Consider the following 25,757-nt stretch of genomic DNA (forward strand, 5'->3'; position numbering starts at 1 on the left):
GCTTTTCCTTCAAGATCGACTCCAGTCAGCCAGGATGATTTCTTGACCATCGCAATTCATTAAGTCATTTCAAAACCTCAAACAACTGAACAAAAACTGGCGGACGACTAACTTCATTTGTGTTTGTAGCATGGGAAACTGAGTGAATAACTTTTTATTTAAATTTTTAGACTAATCTATCTTCTTGAGGCATTCACGAATGGTTTAACGAATCGCCCACAGGGAACATGTGAAAGTACAATCATACTGAAAACTAGAAGAAATTTGTAAACTAGTACTGCTGCGGTCGTCCGTTTGCTGCCACGAGATTTTGACGAACTAAGTCTTTCTTTTGTCAGAGGAGTTCGAGTGAAAACGTGTAAGTCCGGCACTCTCAAGTTTTCTGTTATTTGTTGGTATTCGTTAGACTAATTCAGTGAAATAGTTAGATATTGAAGTTGTCAAGTTCTTCCAACTAAAGTGAATATATGAAAGATAGCTTTAATAAGAATTTATCGAAGATTTCCTTGAATATTTAGTTCTAACCTCACTTCTTGCCATTTTGCAGCGTGAGTAAAGAACTCATCAATGGTGAACGGACGTATCCCCTCAGTCTTTTCGAAGACTTACGTTACCCCGCGTCGTCCTTATGAAAAGGCACGTCTCGACCAGGAATTGAAAATCATCGGAGAGTATGGTCTCCGTAACAAGCGTGAGGTCTGGCGTGTGAAGTACGCATTGGCCAAGATCCGTAAAGCTGCCCGTGAGTTGCTCACGTTGGAAGAGAAGGACGAGAAGAGATTGTTCCAAGGTGAGTACGAGGCAATTAGGAAAAGGAGGTGTTTTCAGAGTGATGAACCAAATATTTAATACAATTTCTGACACTTCTTGGCAGAATAGTTTTTTGTTGACTCTCATGAACTGAACCGAAGAATGACTAGTTCAATACCCCCTTATGACCGCGCAAATCTAAATATGCGAAATTTTATCTTACAGGTAACGCCCTTCTCCGTCGTCTGGTCCGTATTGGAGTGTTGGATGAATCCCGCATGAAGCTCGATTACGTGTTGGGTCTGAAAATCGAAGATTTCTTGGAACGTCGTCTCCAAACTCAAGTATTCAAGCTTGGATTGGCTAAGTCCATCCATCATGCCCGCGTCCTCATCCGCCAGAGACATATCCGGTAAATATCTCGATATAAACTCAGAATTGGGTTAAATGCAATGGAAAGCAAATACATTTTTCAAAGAGACCACTTGGGGGTCGGGTAGTTTTGCCCGGCTTCCAACGTCTTGAAAAGCGTTGCCCAAATGGCACGCATGTGCAATGCCTAACTGTCGTAAGTAGCACTCTTCCAAAGTAGCTTGGCAGATTTTGTCTTTCCAGTTTATTGCAACACGTTCTTTCTAGTAACCTTGGCTCATGGTTTTTCAATTTCTTTCGATAGCGTCCGCAAGCAGGTTGTAAACATCCCATCGTTCATCGTGCGATTGGATTCACAGAAGCACATTGACTTCTCCCTGAAATCACCATTCGGTGGTGGCCGTCCAGGACGTGTAAAGAGGAAGAACTTGAAGAAGCAGAGCAGCGGTGGCGGCGGTGGTGAAGAAGAGGAAGATTAAGCTAATCGCTCCGTTGTCGTTTAGTTTATGAATTTTGTTTTATATGCAGACGACACTTCCAAAATAAACCTTTACTACTGATAAGATGTTAGTTTTTTACTTTGATCACTAGGATTTTTGAAGAAAGTGGAATCGATCCCTTTTCACTTATGGACTCATAAGCTAGTTTATGCGCTCTCCTAGTCAAAATTTCGGGTTCGGCCATTAACACGATTCAAACGAAAAGGTACTGGTTTACACTGAGTGCAGGCTGAGCATTCATACAAGTGGATTCGGTGTACAGCGCAACTTGACGCTTGATCCCACTAGAAACAGTCAACACAAGAGCGCTAACTGCAAATAACAAGCCGATACCAGGGGCTCCAAGAACTCTCATAGGGCCATCGGGGATCCCGCGATACCAAGTAATCCTCCAGTAAGGGCACGAAGCAAGAGTAACTTCAGATGAGTCCCTTGCAGACTCGGGTCTGATCGCCTTCCTCGATTGCGCGGGGGCGACACTCCCCAACAGTTTTTTTTTGTGGTGGAAGTCTTCAAAAGACATTGGCCTGGACACGCCAGGGTGTGGGATTCTTACCCACTAAAACCACCTCCGACTCCCCCCAAGCCCCGTGGAACCACTGCACGGTATTACATCACGGGGCGGAATCAGCTCATTTTAGCTTTCTTCCCCTTTCGTCTCTACGCGGCGTACGTAACCGCGCTTTTCTGGTCTCCTCTGCCTTTCGCAATTTGCTATGGATAGATACGACCATGAAGTTGATCGCATCCCAGTCTTCCTGACATGCTAGCATTTTTCGCACCAGATTTTCTGGTACGAGCACCTCTCCTGGAGTCCCCTCTAGGTTCTTCCTTTCCTCCACAAACCTTGAACAGTGGAAGAATACATGCTCTGGGTCCTCTGGGACTCCATCACAGTTTGGACAATCGGGTGAGGTATCTAGTTTAAACCTGAACAGGTACTGGCGATATCCTCCATGCCTCGTGAGAAACTGAGTAAGATTGTAATTAATCTCACCGTGCCGTCTGTCCAATCATTCCTTGATGGCAGGGATGAGTCTGTGTGCCCACTGACCCTTTCCCGAGCGTTCCCAACGCTCTTGCCATCTATTTAACGATCTCTCCCTTTCGGCGTTCTTCGTCTGCGATAAAGGAGAGATAGACTTCGCATTATATATATTCGTCATCTCATCTGCCAAGAGTCAATGGGTATCATTCCAGAAATGACGAATGCTGCATCATCTGAGACAGTCCTGAATGCCGAGCACACCCTTAGGGCTGTTCTTCTGTAGACAGAACTCAGTATGTTAGCGTTAAATGTAATCTGCAATGCCTTTCCCCAAACTGGAGCTGCATAGAGCAGGATCGAACTCACTACTCTAGCTATAAGCAACCTGGAAGCATGTAGTGGCCCTCCTACGTTCGGCATCATTCTTGCTAGGGCCACACTCGCAGCGGATGCTGTTTGTCATAGACATACTGCACGTGTGGCTTATAGCTAAGCTTCCCATCTATTATCACTCCCAAGTATTTGATCGCAGGCTTAGAAGTGATGATATGATTCCCAATTTGAATACGGGCAAAATTTCTTTTACGGCGCTTGGTGATGAGAACCGCTTCCGTTTTTTCCTCCGCAAGTGTCAGACCAGAACTCTCTAGCCAACCCATAACAGCACTGATCGCTTCGCATAAGTATAACTTAGCATCTTCGAGATGCTTTGCAACAACAAGCAGCGCTATATCATTGGCGTAGCCCACCACCGTGGCCTCCTCTGGAAGGAGAAGATCAAGAACATCGTTGTACATGATGTTCCACAGCAGTAGGCCCAGTACGAAGCCCTGTGGGACACCGGCGGAGACAACGTACTCCTGAGGTCCGTCATCGGTGTCATCCCAAAGCCTCCGCTCTTGTAAATAGCTGTTTACAATAGCTGCAAGATAAGCGGGCATACCAATATTTGCCAGAGATTCCCGCATTAGGTTCCAATTGGCCGAATTGAATGTATTTCTCACATCCAGGATCACTACTATGCAATATTTGCTAGTACACTACCCTTTCCGTGGATTGCATCTTCGGCCAAGCCAATAACCATTTTGATGGCATCAATGGTTGATCTGGCTTTACGGAACCCATACTGCCGATCTGAGAGACCTCCCTGGCTCTCAACAACCGGGAGTAATCTATTATAGATTATTAGCATTTTGCCCACAGTATCCAAAAGACAAATAGGTCTGGAGGTTTACCAGCTTTAGGCAGTAGCACCAACTTCTGTCGTTTCCATGATGCAGGAAATATCCCCTCGGACATGCACGCTTCGAACAACTCAGCGAACATGTCCGGTCTGGATTTCACGGCAAGCTTAAGGGCCTTATTTGGCACGCCATCCAGGCCCGGAGCTTTGTTATCGCCTATCCTAGCGCAGATCTCCAGCAGCTCGTCACTGGTGACTGGCGGCATGGCCGTGTCGTTCAGAGGTCGCTGGAAACTGTCTATGCCCTCCCCTTGCTGAGGGAATAACCCCTGGATAATTTTTAACAAGAGTGAAGGGCACGTGATCTGCGGTGATGATCGGACTATGAATCGCCCCATCACGATTCTATAGGCGCTCCCCCACGGGTTTACGTCCGCTTCTAAACAGAGCTCCTTAAAGCATTCCCTTTTACTCCGTTGGATGGCGGGCTCGACGGGTTTGCGGGCTTCTTTATAGGCGCGCTCTTTTCGATTCTATCTATCGCCCTTTGAGCCGCTCTTCTGGCTCGGTGACAGGCTTATCAAAGGCTGGCCAGTTCAGCATTCCGCCAGTAGTTTGGTCTTCTACTGGGGAAATGAACACCTCCTCGGCATGGACGCGTAACACGTTTTGGCGATTCATTGGGCCTCATGGGCAACTCTTTCCGTAGAGGCGCCCGCTTTATCAGGTTGGTCTAACCACACCTCTATGAATGTCTGCTCATCCAGAGCTCCAGATCTTTCTCGGTTTCGGCCATGATGGCCTTATGCCCGGTGACTCCATCCATAGCCCAAAGAAGATTGCCTGGTGATCGCTGTGGGTGTAGTGCTTGCTGACGCACCAAGACATACCACGTGCCAGTGCAGGGCTGACAAAAGTTAGGTCTACGATTGAGGCAGACCCCCCTTTCTGAAAGGTGTTTACATATCCTTCGTTGGCCAGAACGACATCCAACTGTGCGAAAGCGTCTAATAGACTGCGGCCCCTTGCATTTGTCTCTCTGCTACCCCACTCACGGGCCCAAACATTGAAGTCACCAGCAATCACCCTTGAACTACGGCCCGTTACGTCAAGAACAAGACTGTCAAGCATTTCCTCGAATTCGGGGAGTGTCAAGCTTGGTGGGGCGTAACAGCTGTACCCATACACCCCGTTTATTTTCGCCCACACAAAGCCGCAGTACATTGTATGGCTTGTCGACCGCGTGCCCATATCGCCGCTCCACCAGACGAATCTATAACCCACACGCCACCGTGACGGTTTCTATAGGGCTCGCTAATGATGGCAACTTCCACATCGGATTCGTAGGTGGTCTGCTCGAGTAAATCTTGAGCGACCCTGCAATGATTGAGGTTTATTTTAATAAACCTCATTTTTTCATTGCAGTCAACGCCTTCCTAAATTCCGGGCATTTAGCACTTCCGGCAATATGCCGGTAATCCCGTCCCTCACTTCCTTCGCACAATAAGCATTTGGGGTCCCTATTGCACGCTTTGGCAATATGGCCTTTCTCCCCACACCTTCTGCATCGATCGGACCGATCTCCAACAGCTTGACAATTTATTTGGGCAGTCCACACCTAAGTAGTAGATTAATAGTTTAGAGCATAACATGCCGAATAAATTGATTTTAGAATATCGTCAAGTTTGCCTGCGTTTTAAATTCGAGCTGGGAATGTAAGTATAAATACTAAAGGAGAAAAGAGTAAGATCGTAAACAGGTGTAAAATGAGAAAATTTTAAATACAATCTGCGACCAGAACTACAATTGTCGTTGTTGTAGAATACCACTGCTTGTGGATCCCAAGCTGGCTATTCAATATTTTGAAGCCCATGGGATTCATTCGTTGTACGTATAGAGTAAGTTAGTATCAGGGAAATCATTAAATCATTGAGCTTTTGAACGAAATTAACTTTTAGGAAAAAGTATTCCTCCCGTTTAATTATCCTCCTGTCCCCATCCTCAAAGGTTGTCATCTTCTACTACCATTGAGAATATTACCTCTACTTATTAGTACAGACTGAAGCAGTCACCTAAGTATCATATATCCATCCAATCTGGCAGGGAACTAAACACTGTCATTCAAGCAGACGACGAAACGAGTGGTGGTTTAGACGAGTCTAAGCGTTCAGATGATGCCTCCATATTTAACGGAAGTGAGTAATCATGACAAGCTGGATATAAAGTTCGTTAGAGTTCTAGCCACGCTTTATGGCGGTGTAAATCTTTTGGTGCTGATAACTAAAGACGCGCTTCCAAAGCAATGGATAACGTCCACTAAAAAAATAGGATTTTCGTTTGAAATCCTGCAAATGCTGCTGGAGCGCATGTTGTTCTGTAGAAAGGGCGGTCAGATAGGAGTCTAAGGTTTCCTCCTGTGTTCGCCTGGGGTCATTAAAAATCAATGAGGTGTCTAATTGTGCGATTGATACAATATTTGAATGCCCATATAAGCCGAGTAACAGGACAACTTGGGAGGAGTTAATGGCCAGTAACAACTGACTATGTATATGTCAGCAACGTTTCCTTAACTTGTAGTGGGCAATACCACGAACGTGCCTTCGGGGTCGTCGCCTTTATACAGACGGACAACAGATGCAGCATCCAGACCGACGGCATACATTTCCGAATAAAGTTTTCGGAAGCAAGGATTGCTATGCCGCTAGGGAAATTGGATAGAATACAGAATGCGAATCTCGCCATTCCCGATTCTCACCACCAATTGCACAAGTCGGGCATCATGTGTTTGGCCTAGCATAGTCCGAGATCAATTGTGATTTTTCACCCATAGCGCATCGATATCTCGTCGCTCTTGATTTGAATGTTTGGTCTATTATCATCGAGGGAGTGGTAACGATTACGAAACTTAGCCAGCCGGCTATCTCCATGAACAATTGAATGTTAATTGAATTTAACATTTACAATTGCTTATACAATGCTTGGTAGTAAATTAAATTTATCAGTGTAATTAATAAAATTCCGATTTAATTTAAAGTGTATGTGTGTGTATGTCTGTTCTTGATTTGCGGCCGGGCGAAATAATTTTGACAATTGCATAATAGTTTAGCTACGCTATCGCAGCAGGAGGTCCCAATTCAAATCTCACAGGTGGCAGAAGGATTTTTCTCATGACTAGTCAACTCAACAGTGAGTGAGTGAAAATTGCCTCCTACAGTGCACCGTTATCCTGTAGCGGACCGGCATGGTCTAGAATGAAGTGTTATAACAGGCTTCAAGTACCTGATCCAATTGGATTGTCGCGCTAACGATTATTATTAATGCATGCCACATGGTGTGGCAAATGGCGGAAGCATTTAAACGCAAGGCCTAACGCAGCCTTAGTAAATGCTAAAAAAAATTAATAAAAATATGAAACTTTGTAATAACTGCCTGTTAAAAGGTGGAAATAAAATGAGCTTTTAGAGCTCATTATTTCAATAAAGCTTTCACTTCAGCAAAGGGCGTGACTGCACCAGTTAAGAAAATCACAAATATGTGAGCTTGGTTCTTTCCATTACCCTTTACCATAAAACGCAGAGGAAACTGGGACAGACCAAAATATTGGGTCTCAGGGTATACTAATGTCTTCTGCACCGATGCCACAAGAGCAGAACAAGATTCTGGAGTGTCTGATTGACAAACAATTGAAATGTAATGTGCAGCGATAGTCAAGCAGCCTTTGGTCACCTCGAAAATCGTCCAGGAATGCGACACTCGTTTGAACTCTACATCTGAATTCAATATAGTGGAACTGTCCTAGGTAACTAATCATTGCTGCGTAGAGGAAAATAAAATCTCAAATGACTTAGCAAAAGTATAATAGGTTCAATTTCTCCCATGCCGGGACTAGAATCATTAATTGCAGTGTTAGCAGCAGTAGTAAATATCGTAATCGAAAGCAAAAAGAAACTAGGTTTAAAACCAGTCCCAAACGGGTAAACATGCCCACCAAGCTGGAACTTGCATGCCTCTGGGCAAGTTGAAGCAACGGTTGCAAGAAAATCAAGAAATTTGATATTTGTAGGTGGAGTCTTAGGTCAACAACCAATTTTCACTGTCTGTGACGTGGTTCGGAATTTCTACGGTTCACAATCTTAGAATTTAAAAGTGTCCATTTTCTGTGAGCAACGAGGTTGCTGTACCATACATGAGGATCATCGAGAAATTTTCGACCGATTTTTGATTCGGTAAATACTGAACTCATTATTATTTGCAGTGAATAATAATCTCTCTTTTGTCGTAATACACGCTACACTGCAATTCACAAGATTTATCGTAGTATCAAGCTAGGGCATCATATTCGCTGCCAGTCGTAGCAACAAAAAGATATCCCAGTTTTCTATGGTCATCGACCAAATATTCAAATACGAGTACCGACAGGCACAAATTTTATTGTCAAGAATACTATTCAAGGTTGTCCACAGGGCGGGGTACTATCACCGCTTATGTGGAATATGCTAGTCAACGAATTTCTCGAAAAGGATGAGCAAATATCAGGATAAGACTACGTGATAGAATCCAAACTGGACTAAGAGCAACAGGTGTCTGGTGTAGCAAGGCGAGGTGCGCATCACTCAAGCCAAAACCACCATAGTACCATTCATTAGGAAGCGTAAGCTTGATCACCTTAGTGCCATCCAAAGGCTGGCTTGCGTGTGTTCAGTAGGGTAATGAGGAAATGCCCAACGGCATCCTTAGAGGCCTTTCTGGGATTAACTCCTCTCCATCTGCACATACAAGTCTTGTAGCACTGATGAAGATAATAAGTGGTCTCAAGCGCTCCAAACATGGGTTAAACCTCACTAAGAAGAGCATCCAGATCATAGTGGGAATACTCACTGGTCAATGGAGGCTAAACTATCACTTGGGAAAGCTAGGCATATCTGCGGTCACTGCTTGCAGGTTCTGTGCGGAGTGTGACGAAACCTCCATATCCTCCTCCGGGATAGTGCTCGACAATTGTCGAGACACCTGGGAGAATACTTAATATCAGATGCCAAGTTGAAATATTTGGAAGGAGGGAATATATTAGAATTCCTGTCGGTTATAGGTTTACTTGACATACTACAGTTTATAGGTATACTATAGCCAGTAAAAGGCTATATATATATATATATATAATAATTCTTCTAGAAAGTATTGCAACTTCCATTAAAAGAATTTATTATTATTATGCAGGCACAAAATCGTCGAAATTTTCCATTCCATTCCTTCATTCTCACTGGTGGCACTGAATGAGTAACTGAGTCAAATCAGGGTAATAATCTCGGGTGAGCCCAATGCTGACCACATTGCCTCCTACAGGATATTGTTATCCTGTAGTGTACCATTACGGTCTCGAATGAAGTGCTCTAACACACTTCAAGGCCCTGGTCCAATTGGATTATTGCGCCAACAGTTATTATTATTATATTATTCTTTCAAGCCTCCATGTAGTCAAATACGCCTACTACATTGGCGGTTGTGATTCGGAGACCTTCACAAATTCTTCCAATCCTTATGAAGATAATTTTATCGTCAAGAGGCTTGAGCGCTAGTTGTATACCGGGAAACATTCGTTGGGACTTAATAAATGTAACTATAAGCAGTAAAAGGGACACAATAGTTCTTTTAGAATGTATGCAACTTGCCTTAACAAAATAATAAATATTTCGAGTCAGGTTTACCCGAAATACACCTTTAGACCTTTAGCTGTTAGACGGTCATTCTAAATATAGTGACTCTTCCCTCGGTGGTCATTTTTCATTCCTAGAATTCATCTCCAATATTCAAACTAAACATTGAATGGACCAAATTTGCTACAGATTTGTAAATGCTGCATGAGATATATAAATAATTACAGTACACATGTTCCCCGTTGCAAAGTTCTCTTCCCTATTAATATCTTTAATCATGATTTTTTCAAACTCAACTTCCGATTCGGGCCGTTAGCCCTGGATATTATATGGATAACAGTTTTAATGCAGTGTCTAATAACATTATTAGAAATAATGTTCAGAAATACGCAGGTTACTACTAACTCTAATTTTCGACTTTTACTATATCGATGGAGTAGAGTATATGATTTAAACCCCAGCTGCATCGGAGGTAATATACTTTCTATTAATTACAAAAACAACGTCTTTATTTTCACCTTTCGAATTTTTAAATATGCGGAAATGTCTTTCTGGCATTCAGGCTTCACCGACTTCTTCATCTTTTTTCTACCGGACGGCCTTTTGGAAAAAATAATCCTCAAATGTAAAAACGTTCCATACTCCAGTTAGGATTATCTTGTATTAATCGTATAAACATGTTACCCAACTTACGGAAATAATAAACAAAATTTGAACATTGAATCCACTTCTTTTCATCGATTTAACTAATTCATTCTTTTCCTCTGAAGACAAACAACAAAAAAAAAAACAAGGTTCTCTGTTTGACGATGTACTCTCCTTATCTGCATCAATGGGCTTGGCATCGAAAGCGTCGATTAATTTGTAACCAAGAAAATCTGATTTCTGCCGACGGTGGCATCCAACTGGAAGTTGGTAGACGCATTAACAGCGCTAAATCCACTTTCGTTGCCTTGTTTTAAATATGGAAATGCAAATCTCAACACCAAGATCAAGTTGAGACTGTTCTGTGCTAGTGCTCTTTCTGTGTTGCTATATGGGAGTAGCAGATGGAAAATGACTAAACTTTTCTTTTATCTTATTTAAGGTGCTAAAACACGCATAAAAAACATTTAATGTGTCCCTTAAAGTTAACAATGCTTTTCTCTATTTTTGTACGTTCATTAATTCCCAATATATGCAAAATTTGATCTAATATTCCTTACATTGCTGAAGCTATCAAGCTTATTAACTTGTTCAGTAATTTATAATTCCTTTATTCTTTTTTTCGCGAGTAATAGAAACACTTGGTTGCGATGAGCTTGAAGTTCGCCTTCTTGAGGTGCGACAATAAAAAATATTATCATTCACCCTTATTATATATAAATAAAATAACGAATTTGGATTTCCTTCCTAAAAAGTGAAATAAAATATGAAGGGTGACTTTAGAACGAACGATCCCCCCAAAGCAAGTACAGTTTGAATAACACTGACTTCCAATTTTCTCTCATAAGCGATAGCAGCGCACCTAACGATATGCTTCGTATTCAGAATTTGAAAGCAAGCGAAACAAACGGATTGTGTTCATTTGAATTTTTGACAGTGCACTTGGGTTGGACTAATTCTCGTAGGAATTTCGTGGTTCAAACGTAGTTGCGTTGTTTAATAGATTTCTTAAGTGTGCATTAAAGTAAGGAGACCCGCATGCAAGATGAACTCCTCGGCAAATAATAATCAAACCAAGACAAAAACGAATCAAAATATTCAAGTTTACGTCCGAGTCAGGTATGTTTGTAAAATTTAGCTATCCTTAGGTTTTACCCATTTTTAATGTTTTGATCATATAACTTTTCAGGCCTCTAAATGCAAGGGAGCGGACGATACGTTCACAAGAAGTGGTGGAGGTGCAGGCTCCACGGGAAATCGTCGTGAGGCAGTTGTTCGATTCAAAGACAACAAAGAAGTTTACATTCGATCGGTCATTTGGGCCCGACTCTCGACAGGCTGAAGTGTACCATACCGTGGTGGCCCCACTAATAGAGGAGGTCTTAGCAGGATATAATTGCACTGTTTTTGCGTATGGCCAGACAGGAACTGGAAAAACTCACACCATGATCGGCACCGAGAACCCCGAATTGAAGTCGTCTTGGGAAGATGTGAGTAGAAAATTTGTGGTTCTTAGTTCGGAATGGGGCTAATGAGGCAAAAGCAGTTGTGGAGTCTTTAATCGTCACATAAACGGAAACATAATTTGTAATACAAAAACTGTGGCATTGCTGAACATCCTAAATCGATCATTGACATTTCTTCGGATATCTTAAGCGGTTTTGGCATTTGAGTATGTTTGACTCTAAACTGAATGGAACTAAAAGGCCTCTGAAATGTAATGGCTGTATGTAAATGTATATATATATATATATATGTAATGTAAAAACAATGTTCAAACGGGGATAATCTTACTTGCGACTCTTCTTGATCCTCTACATTGGAAGTGGCGCACAAAGTCGATTTATGGGACTCTCTCTAATAGGGCTTCGATTGCACCGGTTGTGAGTTCGAGATTTTTTTTAGTCCTTTACTGAATTTTTATGAAAAGGATGAGAAAACTATAAACATTTACTGGAAGAAAATACATCTTAGAGGCCACATGGTTTCTTCATGTTATTTTCGCTTTACATTTTTTTCTAGATTTTCCGTTTTACATTGTTTCTTACAGAACTCAAGGATTTTCTCACAATCACTCAGACCTCAGCTTGCAGATAAGCTTCATCTTCGTGATTGTTAGTGTTAAACAAGAGGCTACTCTCCATGAGCAGTAACATTTTCGAATTTGTATACCGGAATTGGTATTCTTGTTGGTTCCACTTGAATGCATTTTTCCTCGTTAGGTATCGGAATTTTATTTGCAGTCGCAAACTTTTTGAGTAATTTGAAATCACTTTCTGTGGTAAATATTCTAATTGTCCTCTAGTTAGATTTCATCCTATTGGAATCTTGGTATTAGGAACAGGGGGTGCATCTAGCGGCACTGTCATATTTGGGCTCCTAAAACGGTTGATAGTCGCCCAACAACCCCAAAGTGGTTCTTCACCCTTGGATGTTTTAGCCATTATACCATGGGTCATCAGAAACGGAAGACCTGGGCACCAAAACAACTGAACGAATTTATCGTTCGCGTCTATTACCGTGGAACGGAATCCAGTTCGGTTCATTGTCATCCGTTTCTCAGAACCAAGTCATGTCTCGGAAGGAAACGTTATCAATTGGCATCGAGGAATAGTGACAAGTAATCGAGTTGCCCTTCCAACTAGCCAATCGTTAATTTACCGGACGGATCAAAGTTGTAACTTACTCTAGAACGCAGTAGTCAAGAGAAGCTTAGTAACTGGAGATGAATTCATGATGTTGACCACATTAAACGCAACATGCGCATTTACAGAATTTGCTGAGAATCTCCCAACGCTAGGCCAAAACTAAAGTTTGCTTCGTTGACTATCAACATCATTGCAACCATTGACAGAATTTTGGCTGATCGTTTAGTTAGCGAGATTACTGTGACGGAGGTCAACATCTTGGAGTGAATAATAATATAGAGGCAAGCATTGCGCTCGCTCGTGATTATTACCCTGATTTGACTCAGGTACTCATTCACGGCTGAGTCAACTGGTATCCGACGTCAAATTACGATACAATTCCCTTTGGCACCAGTGAGATTTGAACCGCGACCTTGTGCTCTAACTACTCAGCTATCCGAACCCATTTCTCACAAAGAGGATAATTTTTCTCATCCCCCCAGGATGCTTCTTGCCACTCAAAATTTATTCCAAGTGGTACAACGGTCAATCCAGAGTACTTCCTGCAAGTATTGAAGATTTTATTAAGCCGTATTCACGCTGAATATCGAAAAATAGGCAGTTGGGAATTATGGAACGATTCTCATCGTTAATAATTATCACTGATTTCCGAACTTTTTGAAAATTTACCGCATTCGCTTAATTTGGCTCTTTCTGACTATTTTCTATTCCTTTCACTCGGGTATAGCAGAAAATCGTTTTGCACCAATTGAAGATATTCAACCGTCGACGACCGCCATACTTAACAACGTAGCAGTTAATAATCGTAGATCAAGAAAACAATTTTTTCAGTTTAGGGAGAATATTGCAAAAAAATTAAAACACTTTTTGTCAAAATAAAATACTTCTCATGTATATTTTTTGTTATTCAGTCCGGGAACTTTTTAGACAAAGGGTGTGCAAGTTCCTTACGTCACTTCTCTGTGTGAACATTTCATAACATCTTGATGTTAAAGTAAAGAATAGCTAATAATTGATGCACCATTTGCGAACCAGGGTGTCTAAATCACATTCGCGGCTACTACAAGTGTTATGTTTGTACAGAATCCATGTGTGATTTGATGACATAATTGGGTAACGATTCTATCGGTATTCTCATAAACATCTGGGGAGTAATCAGACATGGAATCTACCAAGGCAACTTTCTAAGTCTGCTGTGGTTTCCTTGGTTCCACTGTTAAATACCACTTTGCAGGACATCACCATCCAATTTCATAGGGATATCGGCATCGGCCCCTATCAATTATTCGGGGAAAATACACCGATACACCGGTCTACAAATATCAAGGCGATTAATTTCTTCCCGTTTAATACACTTTCGGTGTGACTTATTTAGAGTCTGTCAACAGACAGTGAGGGTAGTTTTTGCAAACAACAACAATAATTGAGGATCACGTTATCAGGGAGGGAGACGGATGCTTGATTTAAAAATTTTGCCCTACAATTAAATGCATTCTCTTCGTGGGTTTTTCTATGAGAAATAATCATCTAGCCAATTCCATGAGGCATCCTGTCCTGACATTGACATCGAAGCCGAGTCTGACCTAGTGACCCTCTACTCTAGATTTACCATGTGTCCCTGTAGCTTAGTGCTTGGAATCTTAGCGGCAATCGAGGATATAGCAATACCTTTCGCATGGTCAGGCACTCTGCGGGCTTCTAGGATTGTACGGAATAGTTCTGTAGGGGGATCGGTTGCTCCACTTGAGCACTTTGATTGATGACAGTTATAGAAAACCGCAATTGTGAAGCTCCTTAGTCTGAAATCCCACATCAACTTTGACTATTCATATGAATGACACTATGTGGCCACTTGCAAACCATTCATTAGGTTGAAACTACTTGCGCCAAATTGTGGTTTGGATGCTGTCTGGGAAACGCACTTCGAGCAGATGGTCTGCCATTTGCACATCGTTTTCAGTGAACCTTTTGCTCTAAATCCAGGTTGCCTAGTTTCTGTCCAAGTTCTCCAAATAGGACACTTTAAGCTTGCCTCACCCGGATTTGGTTTTTCGTAAAGGCGTCTTTCTAATGTCCGTATAGCCGGTTTTATGATTTTCTTCAAAGTGTGGAAATGGGAGGGTTGATTAATGAGCGCAACTAATTGTTGATCAAACTGATAATTTTCATGATGAAAATGAAATATTGGCCAGGCATTGGCTGAAGGGAATGACTGTTAAGATTAACATTTACGTGCTTTTTATTAATTTTTTTAACATTTTCTTCAATCATGTACAGAGTGGGCTTCAAGGTGCCCAGGCTGCGCATAGAAGAAACATTCTAAACACACCCTCTAGGAAGCAGTGATGTACAACGTTTGTTTAGGTTGGATATATTGACTATGTCGTCAATAAAAATACATGCAGGAATATTTTGAATTTGCTGCTATATACGAATGAAGAAAACCAATGTACATTGAAAGTTTCTCATGTACACAAAACTTTCCAAGAAATATCGAGCTCCAGATTCCCAACTTGTGTACTTTTCACTTCCAACTTACCAACCGTAACGAATCCATATAGTATTTTTGCAAATAAAATCGTGCCAATGATCTTATATAAAAAGCGCGAAACAGGGTAACGATAATTCGGGAACAGCTTGTCCCTTTCATAAGTGCGCCAGCCGTAGCCACTTATTAATAATAATAATATAGCATAATATATAACTCTTATTTTATCGACATAACTCCTTTAAGTGAGGTATGAAATTGAAATGTTGCAAGCAAACTGCTTTTGCTTCCATATGTTTACCTTTGAATACATTCTCCATGCGAACATATCTTAAAAATCAAGTCATTTGTTTATATTTTCTTCTTAACATATGATATTTTACAGGAATCCATGATTGGAATAATTCCTCGTGCTTTGAGTCATCTCTTCGACGAGCTCCGCATGATGGAGGTAGAGTTCTCAATGCGAATTTCTTATTTGGAAATATACAACGAAGAATTGTGTGATCTGCTTTCCTCTGACGATACGACTAAAATTCGCATATTCGACGACAGCACAAAAAAAGGCTCTATAATAGTGCAAGGCCTTGAAGAAATTCCTGTTCATAGTAAAGATGATGTCTACAAACTTCTGGAAAAGGGAAAGGAACGTCGTAAAACTGCGACGACATTAATGAACGCACAATCATCTCGATCCCACACGGTATTTTCAATTTTAGTCCATATAAAGGAAAACGGCATCGACGGCGAAGAAATGTTGAAAATTGGAAAGTTGAACTTAGTCGATTTGGCTGGCAGTGAAAATATATCGAAAGCAGGTAACGAAAAAGGAATCCGCACACGGGAAACAGTCAATATAAACCAGTCATTGTTGACTTTGGGCCGTGTCATAACAGCTTTAGTTGAACGAACTCCTCATGTTCCTTATCGTGAGTCAAAGCTCACTCGTCTACTTCAAGAGTCTCTTGGTGGACGCACAAAAACCTCTATCATAGCTACTATATCACCTGGTCATAAAGATCTCGAGGAAACACTTAGCACTCTCGACTATGCACATCGTGCTAAAAATATCCAAAATAAACCGGAAATCAATCAAAAACTGACTAAGAAAACGGTACTCAAAGAATATACAGAGGAAATTGATCGTTTGAAACGTGATTTGATGGCGGCACGTGATAAGAATGGTATTTATTTGGCTGAGGAGACATATAATGACATGCAGTACAAATTGGAATGCCAAAATAAGGAACTGAATGAGAAAGTGTTATTGCTAAAAGTTTTGAAAGACGAACTGGCGAATAAGGAGAAGATGTTCAATGAGGTTAGTTTACATTTAATTGAAAAGTCGAAGGAGCTAATGGACACAGAAAAAACTCTGACAAATACGAAAACAAGATTGGACGAGACGAAAAAGGTAAGTTTTTTTTTTAAACTATGTCTAAATTTTTATTTTATTTATTTATTTATTTATAAGCTGCATTTGAAATAGCGTGTTTATTGAAAAGTGAGATGATTGAGTGAGCTACTTCTAAATGATTATTATAAATTTTCACATTTGAAGCAAATGTAATATTGGAGGCAGACAATGACATCAAAGGTGTTGTTTTTAGTATGTATATTTAGCGTTAGATTTGTCGAAAATTGTCAAAAAAAGGGGAATAGTTGTTCATCCGTATTCCAGCGGTTGGTAGTATATGTTAAACTTAAGGATGCAAACTCAGCTAAACATTCATGGCCAGCTTATCTGGTAACTATAAACAGATATCCGCATTCGAATTGAGACTCACCATTTCTTCCTTAATTTCTAAAATTTTTTCAATTCGATACCTAATCGCTTTGAAGTGAATGCTCGGTTGATACCAAGTTTTTGTCATTTATAGGCATTATCTAATAGATTTATACGGTTGAACTTGATTAACTTAAAAATCATTGGATTTGATGGACTGGTTGATGATACATCAGCAGCGTTTAACGGTTAGTCACTAGCAAATCCGGCACACATGTCAAATTAGTAACTTTTACTTACATTGGCTGAACTAGCATACTCGAGAGTATTTAGATATACAGAGTAGAAGCACTTTGCAGAAATGCTTCTAAGGTATTCAGTAGTTCTATATTTGCCCCTTTTGGTTTTAACGACATGTTTAGCACTCATACGTGACCAATAATATAAATTTTAGATTTGTATTAGTTGATTATTAGTTTAAGGAGTTAAATATCCATATCCATGATACAACTTGTGCATCTCCGGAACATAAATGAGCTGAGTTGGCTTTACAGATGTTCTGTCTCGGAATTGAAAATATAACCGCATATATTGTCTCCCTTAATTCCCATGTAGCACTTCGAGATATAAACATGGAGCAAAGGCTTTTTACTGGATTAATATCAATATCGAATGACATGTGTTTCCAAATTCGATATTCTACATTCTCCATCTACTCAAATAATGTTAATAATATTTTATTAGGGCCGCAGAGAAAAAATCCAGGTCTGGGGTGAAAAATGCGGATCCTCCTAGTATCCTTTTTTTTCGGGCCCCCACGTTGCTTGCGTGCATCGTATATGTTACGACGCTGAAAGTCTCTTTTCTGACACCTTATATGCTACGCCGCATTCCTACGTATTTGTTTTGTAGGTAGAGAGCACTTACTTCAAAATGGGCATTTGTATTTTTACATTAACATGGTGGGGACTTCCAAAATTACAAAGCAATTAAGCTTAAAGCAATAAATATTTAATAATACATTCGTGCCAACTTAAAACAAAGCCGCCACAAAGAAGGGTTGCGCTTATCTCCGCCTGAAGTCAACGTGTTAACAGAGCGACAGCAAACGACTTGATCAGATCTCCATCACTTGGTAGTCAGTCGGAGCTTACGATCAGAAGAGTTTCAACTTTAATATTCAACACCGATTCATCAGCATCAACGGCGCAACAACCGGTATCCGGTCTAGGCCTGCCTTAATAAGGAACTCCAGACATCCCGGTTTAGCGTCGAGGTCCGCCAATTCAATATCTCTAAAAGCTGTCTGGCGTCCTGACCTAGGCCATCGCTCTATCTCAGGCAGAGTCTCCCTCGTTTTCTTTTTCTACCATAGATATTGCCCTTATAGACTTCGGGCTAGATCATCCTCATCCATACGGGTTAGGTAATCCGATAACCGTAACCTATTGAGTCGGATTTTATCGACAACCTGACGGTCATGGTATCGCTCATAGATTTCGTTGTTATGTAGGCTACGGAATCGTCCATCCTCATATAGGGGACCAAACATTCTTCGGAAGATTCTTCTCTAGAAAGCGACCAAGATTTCGCAATTTTTCTTGCTAAGAACCCAAGTCTCCGAGGAGTACATAAGGACTGGCAAGATCATTTTCTTGTACAGTAAGGGCTTTGCCCCTATGGTGAGACGTTTCGAGCGGAATCGTTTTTGTAAGCTGAAATGAGCTCTGTTGGCTACCAGCAACCGTGCGCGAATTTCATCGTCGTAGCTGTTATCGGTTGTGATTTTCAACCCTAGATAGGAGAAATTATCAACGGTCACAAAGTTGCAGTCTCCTATCTTCATTGTTTTCGTTTGACCAGTGCGATTTGATGTTGGTTGGTTGGTTTTCGGTGCTAACGTTGCTACCATATGCCTTCATTGATGTGCAGTCCAAAGTCTCGCGCCGCCTGCTTGATCTGGGTGAAGGCAGTTTGTACGTCTCGGGTGGTTCTTCTCATGAAGTCGATATCGTCAGCATAGGCCAGAGGATCGCACCCCTCGCATTTAAATTAAGATTAAAGAGGACGCATGATAGGGCATCCCCTTGTCGTAGACCATTGTGGTCTTGAGACCGATGCTGTTACTTTTTTCTGGCCTCGCACATTGGTCAGGGTCAGCATAGTCAATTTCATCAATTTCGTCGGGATATCGAATTCTACAGTTTTACCTTGGCTATGCTATCATAGGCGACTTTAAAGTCGATGAAAAGATGGTGCAACTGGTGTCCATATTCCAACGGTTTTGCCATTGCTTGCCGCAGAGAGAAAATCTGATCTGTTGCTGATTTGCCTGGAGTGAAGCCTCCTTGGTATGGGCCAATGATGTCCTGGGCATATGGGGCTATCTGGCCTAACAGGATAGTGGAGAATATCTTATAAATGGTACTCAGCAACGTGATACCTCTATAATTGCTGCACTGTGTGATATCTCCCTTTTTATGTATGAGACAGATAATGCCTCTTTGCCAGTCGTCAGGCAATGATTCGTTGTCCCACACCTTGAGCACAAGTTGATGAACCACTTGGTGTAATTGGTCGCTTCCATATTTAACCAATTCGGCTGTAATTCCATCGGCTCCTGGCGACTTATGATAAGCCGATGAATTACACGGACTGTTTCTTCTATACTAGATGGTGGCAATATTTGTCCGTCGTCTTCAGTTGGCGGGACCTCCAACTCGCCGATGTTCTGGTTGTTTACTAGTTCATCAAAGTACTCGACCCATCACTCCAATATGGCCATTCTGTCGGAAATCAGATTTCTCTCTTTCTCTCGGCAGGATGAGCATCGAGGTGTGTAAGGCTTCATCCTGCTGACTTGTTGGTAAAACTTTTGCGCCTGGTGCCGTTGCTCCCTGTACTTTTCGAGTTCACAGACCTGTTGGTTCTCCCAGGCCCCCTTCTCTTCTCGCCGCAGTTCGTGATAAGTTTCTGCGTCTGCCCGAGTTCTTTCAGAATGCAACATTACTCGGTATGTAGTATTCTTCTGTTCCGTTGCTAGCTTACATTCAATATCAAACCAGCAGTTCCGACTCTTTGCGGCTGGGGCCAAGTATGTTTGTGGCCGTATTTATGATAACGTTCTTCAGGTGATTGTGAATATCATTTTTTGATGCTTCATTTCCAGGATTTCTGTTACTGCGGTTATTGCGGCATCTAATTCCCTCTTAAAGGTTTTGCGGAGGGCTTCAGTGTTAACTCTTACTTGATTGTCAGAGGAGATTCTGGTTGGTGTTGTTATTCGAACTCGGAGCACCATGCCAACGAAATAGTGACCCGAGTCTAAACCAGGTACTTCCAACAACCATTTCCTCTGACACTGCTAATTGAATGATCCGCAGTCCGTTATCATTTGTATTTTGATGTAAGCTATGGGAGCCAACGTATCGCCTGAATACGGGCTCCGCCCCTATTTGGCTGTTAACATCTCCAAGTACGATTTTGATATCATACAGGCTTCGAGGGTTCGTTCTACAGCCTCGTAGAAGGTATCCTTCTCCGACTCTGCAGTTCCCTCTGTAGGGGCCTCGCCTCGCAAGCGCAGAGTGCGTAGCCGTTCGCTTATGTTTCCAAAGCCGATAACAGCAGGTTTAATTTTTTGGCTGACTCAGAAACCTACTCCGAGCACATGGGTTACTGGATGGCTGTAGAAAAGAAGTCAAGGGAGAGTAGACTGCAATACCAAGTAGAACAAATACCCATAACCAAAACCTAGTTCTAACAGGTAATCACAATTATTATTTCTGCATCAGTGGACAGAATATCGAAGACTTCGTGCAGTTTGTATACATGCAAATTGGAAATGCTGGTACCTTAACATCGACATGAAATTCATGATGTTATTAAGGTTCTCTGGCCAAATACAATTTTTAACGAAGAACTCCGTCGATGTACGGACCAGAACAGCTGTACGTTTTGCCGGAATTCCTGGAGGAAGCTGGAACACATTCGCATAAATTTGCACCAAAAAACGTAGACGAGTTCGTACTCTTCCTCGCGTAGGGAATTACATCTATATATTACAATTAGTACTAGTTTTACTTTAATTTCAACAGTTTGGAGGTTTTCGTTCGTTCGTTCTTTTGGATGAATAAATCAATTTTCAGGGAATCCTGCTACAAAAGGGGTTCTGATTTTGAGTAAGAAAAAACCTATCATTTGATGGTTACACGCCTTCCTTTACCTGTTGCGTTCAGGACGATATTCAAAGTTAGTGACTGGTGTTTAGTCATGGGAAAATAGCCTTGCTCCGTGGACCGATGCGTACAGATAGGTTGTTGAACACGCACAAGAGCAAATGGGCTATTGGGCTTCCTTAATGGAATGCCCTTGTTTTTGGTGAAAATTTAGGTATCGGCTACATACAAAAACGAGGAGGACGCCTGGTAATGTTTGACGCTAGGTTAAGGAACTACCTGTAGAGAGAGAGAGAAAGAGGGCAACAAGCAAAAACATATTTTTTGGAAATGCTTATCTAGAGGGTGTACTCTGTAGTTTTCCTAACCCACTGCGAATTGGCTTTGAAGTATATAGTGGCGGGAAATGCGAAAGTATTTGTTGAGATGTTTCATTTGATGCCCAACAGGGGTACATTAGGTGAGAACATTTGTTACATCCCCCTTTGCTTGATTGGGGGCCCTCCTTTAAACTTCACTTAAATTGATGTCATTCAATGTATGCGTGGGATTTCATAGTTCCTATATGTCGAGGAAATTTCGTTGAAGTCGATGTAGCCGTTCTGGAGAAAAGTGCGTGTGACAGATAGACAGTGAACCGATTTCTATAAGGTTTGATTTTACACAAAATCTTAAAAATGTATTCATTTATATTTTCTTGTTAGTTAGTCGATTTTTGCTAATCTAAAAAAATCCTACTACGAGTTTCGACCTGACATTCTCCTTTCATCAAATTAGTAAACAAAAAAAGGACAAGAAACTCGAGTGTGAAAAGTACCCTTATAACTTTGGGCTCCTTCTGCTGTTTTGAAACGAACCATAATTCTTCCTAAAGCTAACAAGATATTATACCTACTGTAGGAGTAATAGTATTAAACAAAAGTTCTAATTATATGCCTGGGATATTGATCTCATTTCTCTGATTTTTGGTACTATGGTGCCAAGCGTTAGATAATGCGCAAATATGGCTGCACTGTTATGCGATGATATATATCCCATAAATCTGAGTTTATTCCTTTCATAAGTGTTGAATAAAGATTTGATTTACAGGTTTTAACAAAGACAAAACAACGAGTAGAAGAGAAAAAGTGCTTGGTCGAAAGTCATGTCAAAACCGAAAAAATATTAACAGAACAGGCTACTAAATTGATTGAAGTTGCTGATGTTGCGACTTCCGACACCCATCACCTCCACGTAAGATAACGATATTTTATATACACATATCTAGTTAGGTTTTGAATCATTCTTTGCAAATATTGATACAGAACACCATCGAACGCCGGAAAAATGTGGATGTGATAATCCAATCAGCTTGCGAAAAGTTCGCTGGCAAAATGGAAAATTTATTCGATGATATGAAAGAGCAATTGAACACGTTAACTAAAGAACATAAATCTTATTCGCAGATAATCGCAGAGGAAATAGGTATCTAAAAAATGTTTTCCATGAATTTCAAAGTTTCCATTGCACTGTGTCTATTTCATAGGTAAAAATTCCTCAGAGTGCAAAAAACTTTCATCGAATGCTACGAATAAAATCAACGCGATATCCAAACAATGCATGGAGTCGTTGAGTGAAACACAAACCTGTCGTGACAAATACAGTGCACAATTCGCGGATGCAGATTCAAAATATAGAGCAGTTTTCTATGCGGCAATGAATGAATTGAAGGGAAAAGAAAATGATTTCAAATCGATTTTGGAAAAACATTTTACAGAAATGTTAGAGTTAGTAAATCAACAAAATGCTGTTGTGACAAATGGTTTCACGAAAGTTGTCGAAAATATTACAAATCATAATAAAAATGTGGTAGACTTCGTAGCGAAGGCATCTTCAAGGCTGGGTGAGTTTAAGGAAAGCGTTGTATCTAGTATTGAAGATGATATTGTGGCCGTGAACAGTGCTGTTGAGGCTTGTAAGAAAGTTGCTAGTGATAGACAAACAGCTTTAGAGAATTTCTTGAAGCAAATGCACTCATTTGATGAGAAAGAGTCTATGGAGAAAGAAAAAATTAAAACAGTAGTAGGAAATATGGAGAGACTGAATAATCGAATCGAAAACAGTATCGATTCTGAAATCACGATCGTGCAAACACTAAGGGAGGAGACTCAAGCATCTTGTGAAGGCGTGAAGGAAACAACCTCAAATATACAATCTGAAATAAACGATCTAGTGGGAAAATATTCAGATTACACAAAAGTTATAAGAGAGTCAGTGGTACATAATGCGGTCAATAGGGAAAATACACTTGCAAATTTGGAAACTATGACTGAGGAGCATGTGAATACCTTCGAAAAAGTATTTGGCGATTTTAAAACAGATCAAGTTAAAATAGAAAATGACCTTAAACAGAAAATGAACTCAGAATGTGCTTGTACAACAGATCTCATTAGCAAAGCATCCGAACAAATAATGCATCATCAAGCTCAATATCGGGCACTGAATAAATCTCTCCAAAGTAGTGTTCAAGACTATTCGACGAATTACGATACAAAAATGACAGATTGCTTGAGTACTCTTCGAACCTTTAAAGAAAGCGAACTCAAGACTTACACACCTACCGGTAAATACTTTTCCTCGTGTCTGTGTTCCTTCATTTTTAAATATTTTGGTTCCAGGACAAACCCCGTCTCGAAAGGAATTCTCATATCCGCGTTCTTTGGCTGCCACTTCACCGCATGTTAATATCTTACGCCGTTTTAGACTAGAGAGAGATTGCTCCGATGTTGATTCAACGACGACAACTATTGCCGAAGTAAGTGCCACATTATTTTATATTTTAAGCCGTCATATTTCATATTATGACAAATAAGTGCTGGCCCTTTTCACAGTGTTTTAAGTGTTCAACAATTGGCAAAGAATAACTACAACACAATTGTCTACCTATTTAATTAGTTCCATATTTTTTCACAGGACAGCGAATTAAATTTGGCCGATATTTCTTGTGAGGAGCTGGGAATCAATTCAACGCCTATCAAGTCTGATATTGAAGTAACTGCTGATACCAAATTGAGGGACATCAAATCTGAATTCAATTATCAAACTCCACCGCTTAGCATTCTTAATGAAAAGTCGCAGAGGTCGTGTTCATCTGCTTCACAGTTTGACCAGGTAATATGCTTTTAATGTGTATACATTAAACATTTTTTGTTGTAGACCGTTTAAATTGCAAGTGTATTTATTTGTTCTTCCATTCACTTCCAGGAAAACAAGGAGAACTGCATAGTATGAATTCAATGCCGTTGGCTCCACGTTAGCATAGGTGTTATATTTTTAAGGAGAGTAAACTAAGTACGTACGGATCTGTGTATATAGACTGCGTATGCTATTTCAAAACTTATTTAACACAGAAAAGGAAAAAAATATTCGCTAGTAACTGAGCGCAAAAACGATAACAATATACATTTTCATATACACAGTAAAAAATATATTAAAAAGCATTTTTACTTTTAGTTCCAACATTATATTTTATTTTAATGAAGTCGTTTTTAAATAGACCTCACACGCTTTTAATTGTAATATTTCATTGGCTGCTATGTATAAGGGGGTATATCAAGATGAATTTATGTATAATTCAGGTTCACGAATTGATGAAGTTAATCAGCTTCCTACTGTTGCATCCTAGGGTTTGATTTTGAGTTGCCTCGTGTTGTGCCCTTCGGTTGTTTTACAGAAAACGAAGCAAAACCAGCAAATTTCAGACACGCTCCTTTGTTAATTTTAATGGTTTAAAAATTGAATTCTCACAAGGCGGAAAAGAAAAAGCGGTGATAAGCTGACACTTCATGCGACTTTATCGGGCGAGCATTTTGAATCTTATCTACCTGAAAGCATCCGATTTAGTGTTTGTTACTTTTCAAGTAATCAATCAGTTTTTACCAGGAAAGTGGGAGATTGATGTGTGAATGGACAATCCTTCGATTTACTTTATGTTTCGATAGTAATGGTACAAGTTATATAGCAAATTCTGACATCTTCATCTGGGCGGCGATAAAACGTACGTTTCCGAAAGATTCACAGGCCGCAAAAAATAGATTTGCACTGAGCGGGATTCGAACCGTAGGCCGGAATATTATGCAGTACCTCTTCCCTTGTGACTTGATTTGAATTTGAATAATAGTGAAACGAAATTCTAACGCAATCGTATATTATCAATTAAGATTGGAATTAAAGTTCAACAAGTGCTAACTCACATTGAAATGATCCTCATAATTTAAATTTGACTCCAGAGAAACTGGATGGCGATCGACTTCTTCCGAAAATCTCCTTTCGGAACACATTTCGAACTGTCCTTTTTAAGGTTTTGTGTAAAACAAAACCTTATTAAAATCGGTTTACTATCTGTCTGTCTGTCCGTCACACGCATTTTTCTCGGAGACGGCTATAGCGATTGACACCAAATTTGGTGGAAAGGTGGGAACTGTGAACCCTCACACATACAGTGAGTTACATCCGTTTATGTTGAATTTAAGGGGGTCTCCATACTTGCGAAAGGGGGGTGTACATTTTTTTTTCAACAAATATAGTCATGTGGGGTATCAAATGAAAGATCTCGGTAAGTACTTTCCGAAGCTGATCTTAGTTTT

At 40.6% G+C, this 25,757-nt stretch overlaps 2 protein-coding genes and 1 long non-coding RNA gene across 3 annotated transcripts; 2 read left to right on the forward strand and 1 right to left on the reverse strand.

Annotated features, from left to right (window-relative positions):
* The first annotated feature begins 212 nt into the window (after positions 1-212).
* Positions 213-1,687, forward strand: LOC119649768 (40S ribosomal protein S9). Its single transcript, XM_038052068.1, has 4 exons — positions 213-358; positions 548-790; positions 976-1,162; positions 1,427-1,687. Exons 2-4 carry the CDS (start codon positions 568-570, stop codon positions 1,599-1,601), a joined length of 585 nt encoding a protein of 194 aa, XP_037907996.1. The 5' UTR covers positions 213-358; positions 548-567; the 3' UTR covers positions 1,602-1,687.
* A 9,357-nt stretch (positions 1,688-11,044) lies between these two features.
* LOC119650340 (kinesin-like protein Klp61F) lies at positions 11,045-24,668 on the forward strand. Its single transcript, XM_038053007.1, has 9 exons — positions 11,045-11,211; positions 11,282-11,582; positions 15,614-16,642; positions 22,222-22,365; positions 22,437-22,596; positions 22,658-23,734; positions 23,790-23,926; positions 24,085-24,282; positions 24,376-24,668. The coding sequence occupies exons 1-9, from the start codon at positions 11,138-11,140 to the stop codon at positions 24,400-24,402; spliced, it is 3,147 nt and encodes a 1,048-aa protein (XP_037908935.1). The 5' UTR covers positions 11,045-11,137; the 3' UTR covers positions 24,403-24,668.
* A 112-nt stretch (positions 24,669-24,780) lies between these two features.
* LOC119650342 lies at positions 24,781-25,406 on the reverse strand. The gene is made up of 3 exons (XR_005249264.1): positions 25,365-25,406; positions 25,051-25,303; positions 24,781-24,995 (listed from the first exon to the last, which is right to left on the reverse strand). It is a non-coding gene; the product is annotated as an uncharacterized LOC119650342 (long non-coding RNA).
* Positions 25,407-25,757: the final 351 nt, after the last annotated feature.

This window comes from Hermetia illucens, chromosome 2 (genome assembly GCF_905115235.1).
Source record: "Hermetia illucens chromosome 2, iHerIll2.2.curated.20191125, whole genome shotgun sequence".
Lineage (NCBI taxonomy): Eukaryota > Metazoa > Arthropoda > Insecta > Diptera > Stratiomyidae > Hermetia > Hermetia illucens.

Excerpts from the sequence above, each read along its gene's own strand:
- LOC119650340 (XM_038053007.1), top strand. The coding sequence starts at position 11,138 with ATGAACTCCTCGGCAAATAATAATCAAACCAAGACAAAAACGAATCAA. Across the intron at positions 11,583-15,613 it reads TGAAGTCGTCTTGGGAAGAT|GAATCCATGATTGGAATAAT; the intron begins GTGAGTAGAAAA and ends GATATTTTACAG. Across the intron at positions 16,643-22,221 it reads GATTGGACGAGACGAAAAAG|GTTTTAACAAAGACAAAACA; the intron begins GTAAGTTTTTTT and ends TTTGATTTACAG.
- LOC119649768 (XM_038052068.1), top strand. The coding sequence starts at position 568 with ATGGTGAACGGACGTATCCCCTCAGTCTTTTCGAAGACTTACGTTACC. Across the intron at positions 791-975 it reads CGAGAAGAGATTGTTCCAAG|GTAACGCCCTTCTCCGTCGT; the intron begins GTGAGTACGAGG and ends TTTATCTTACAG. Across the intron at positions 1,163-1,426 it reads ATCCGCCAGAGACATATCCG|CGTCCGCAAGCAGGTTGTAA; the intron begins GTAAATATCTCG and ends TTCTTTCGATAG.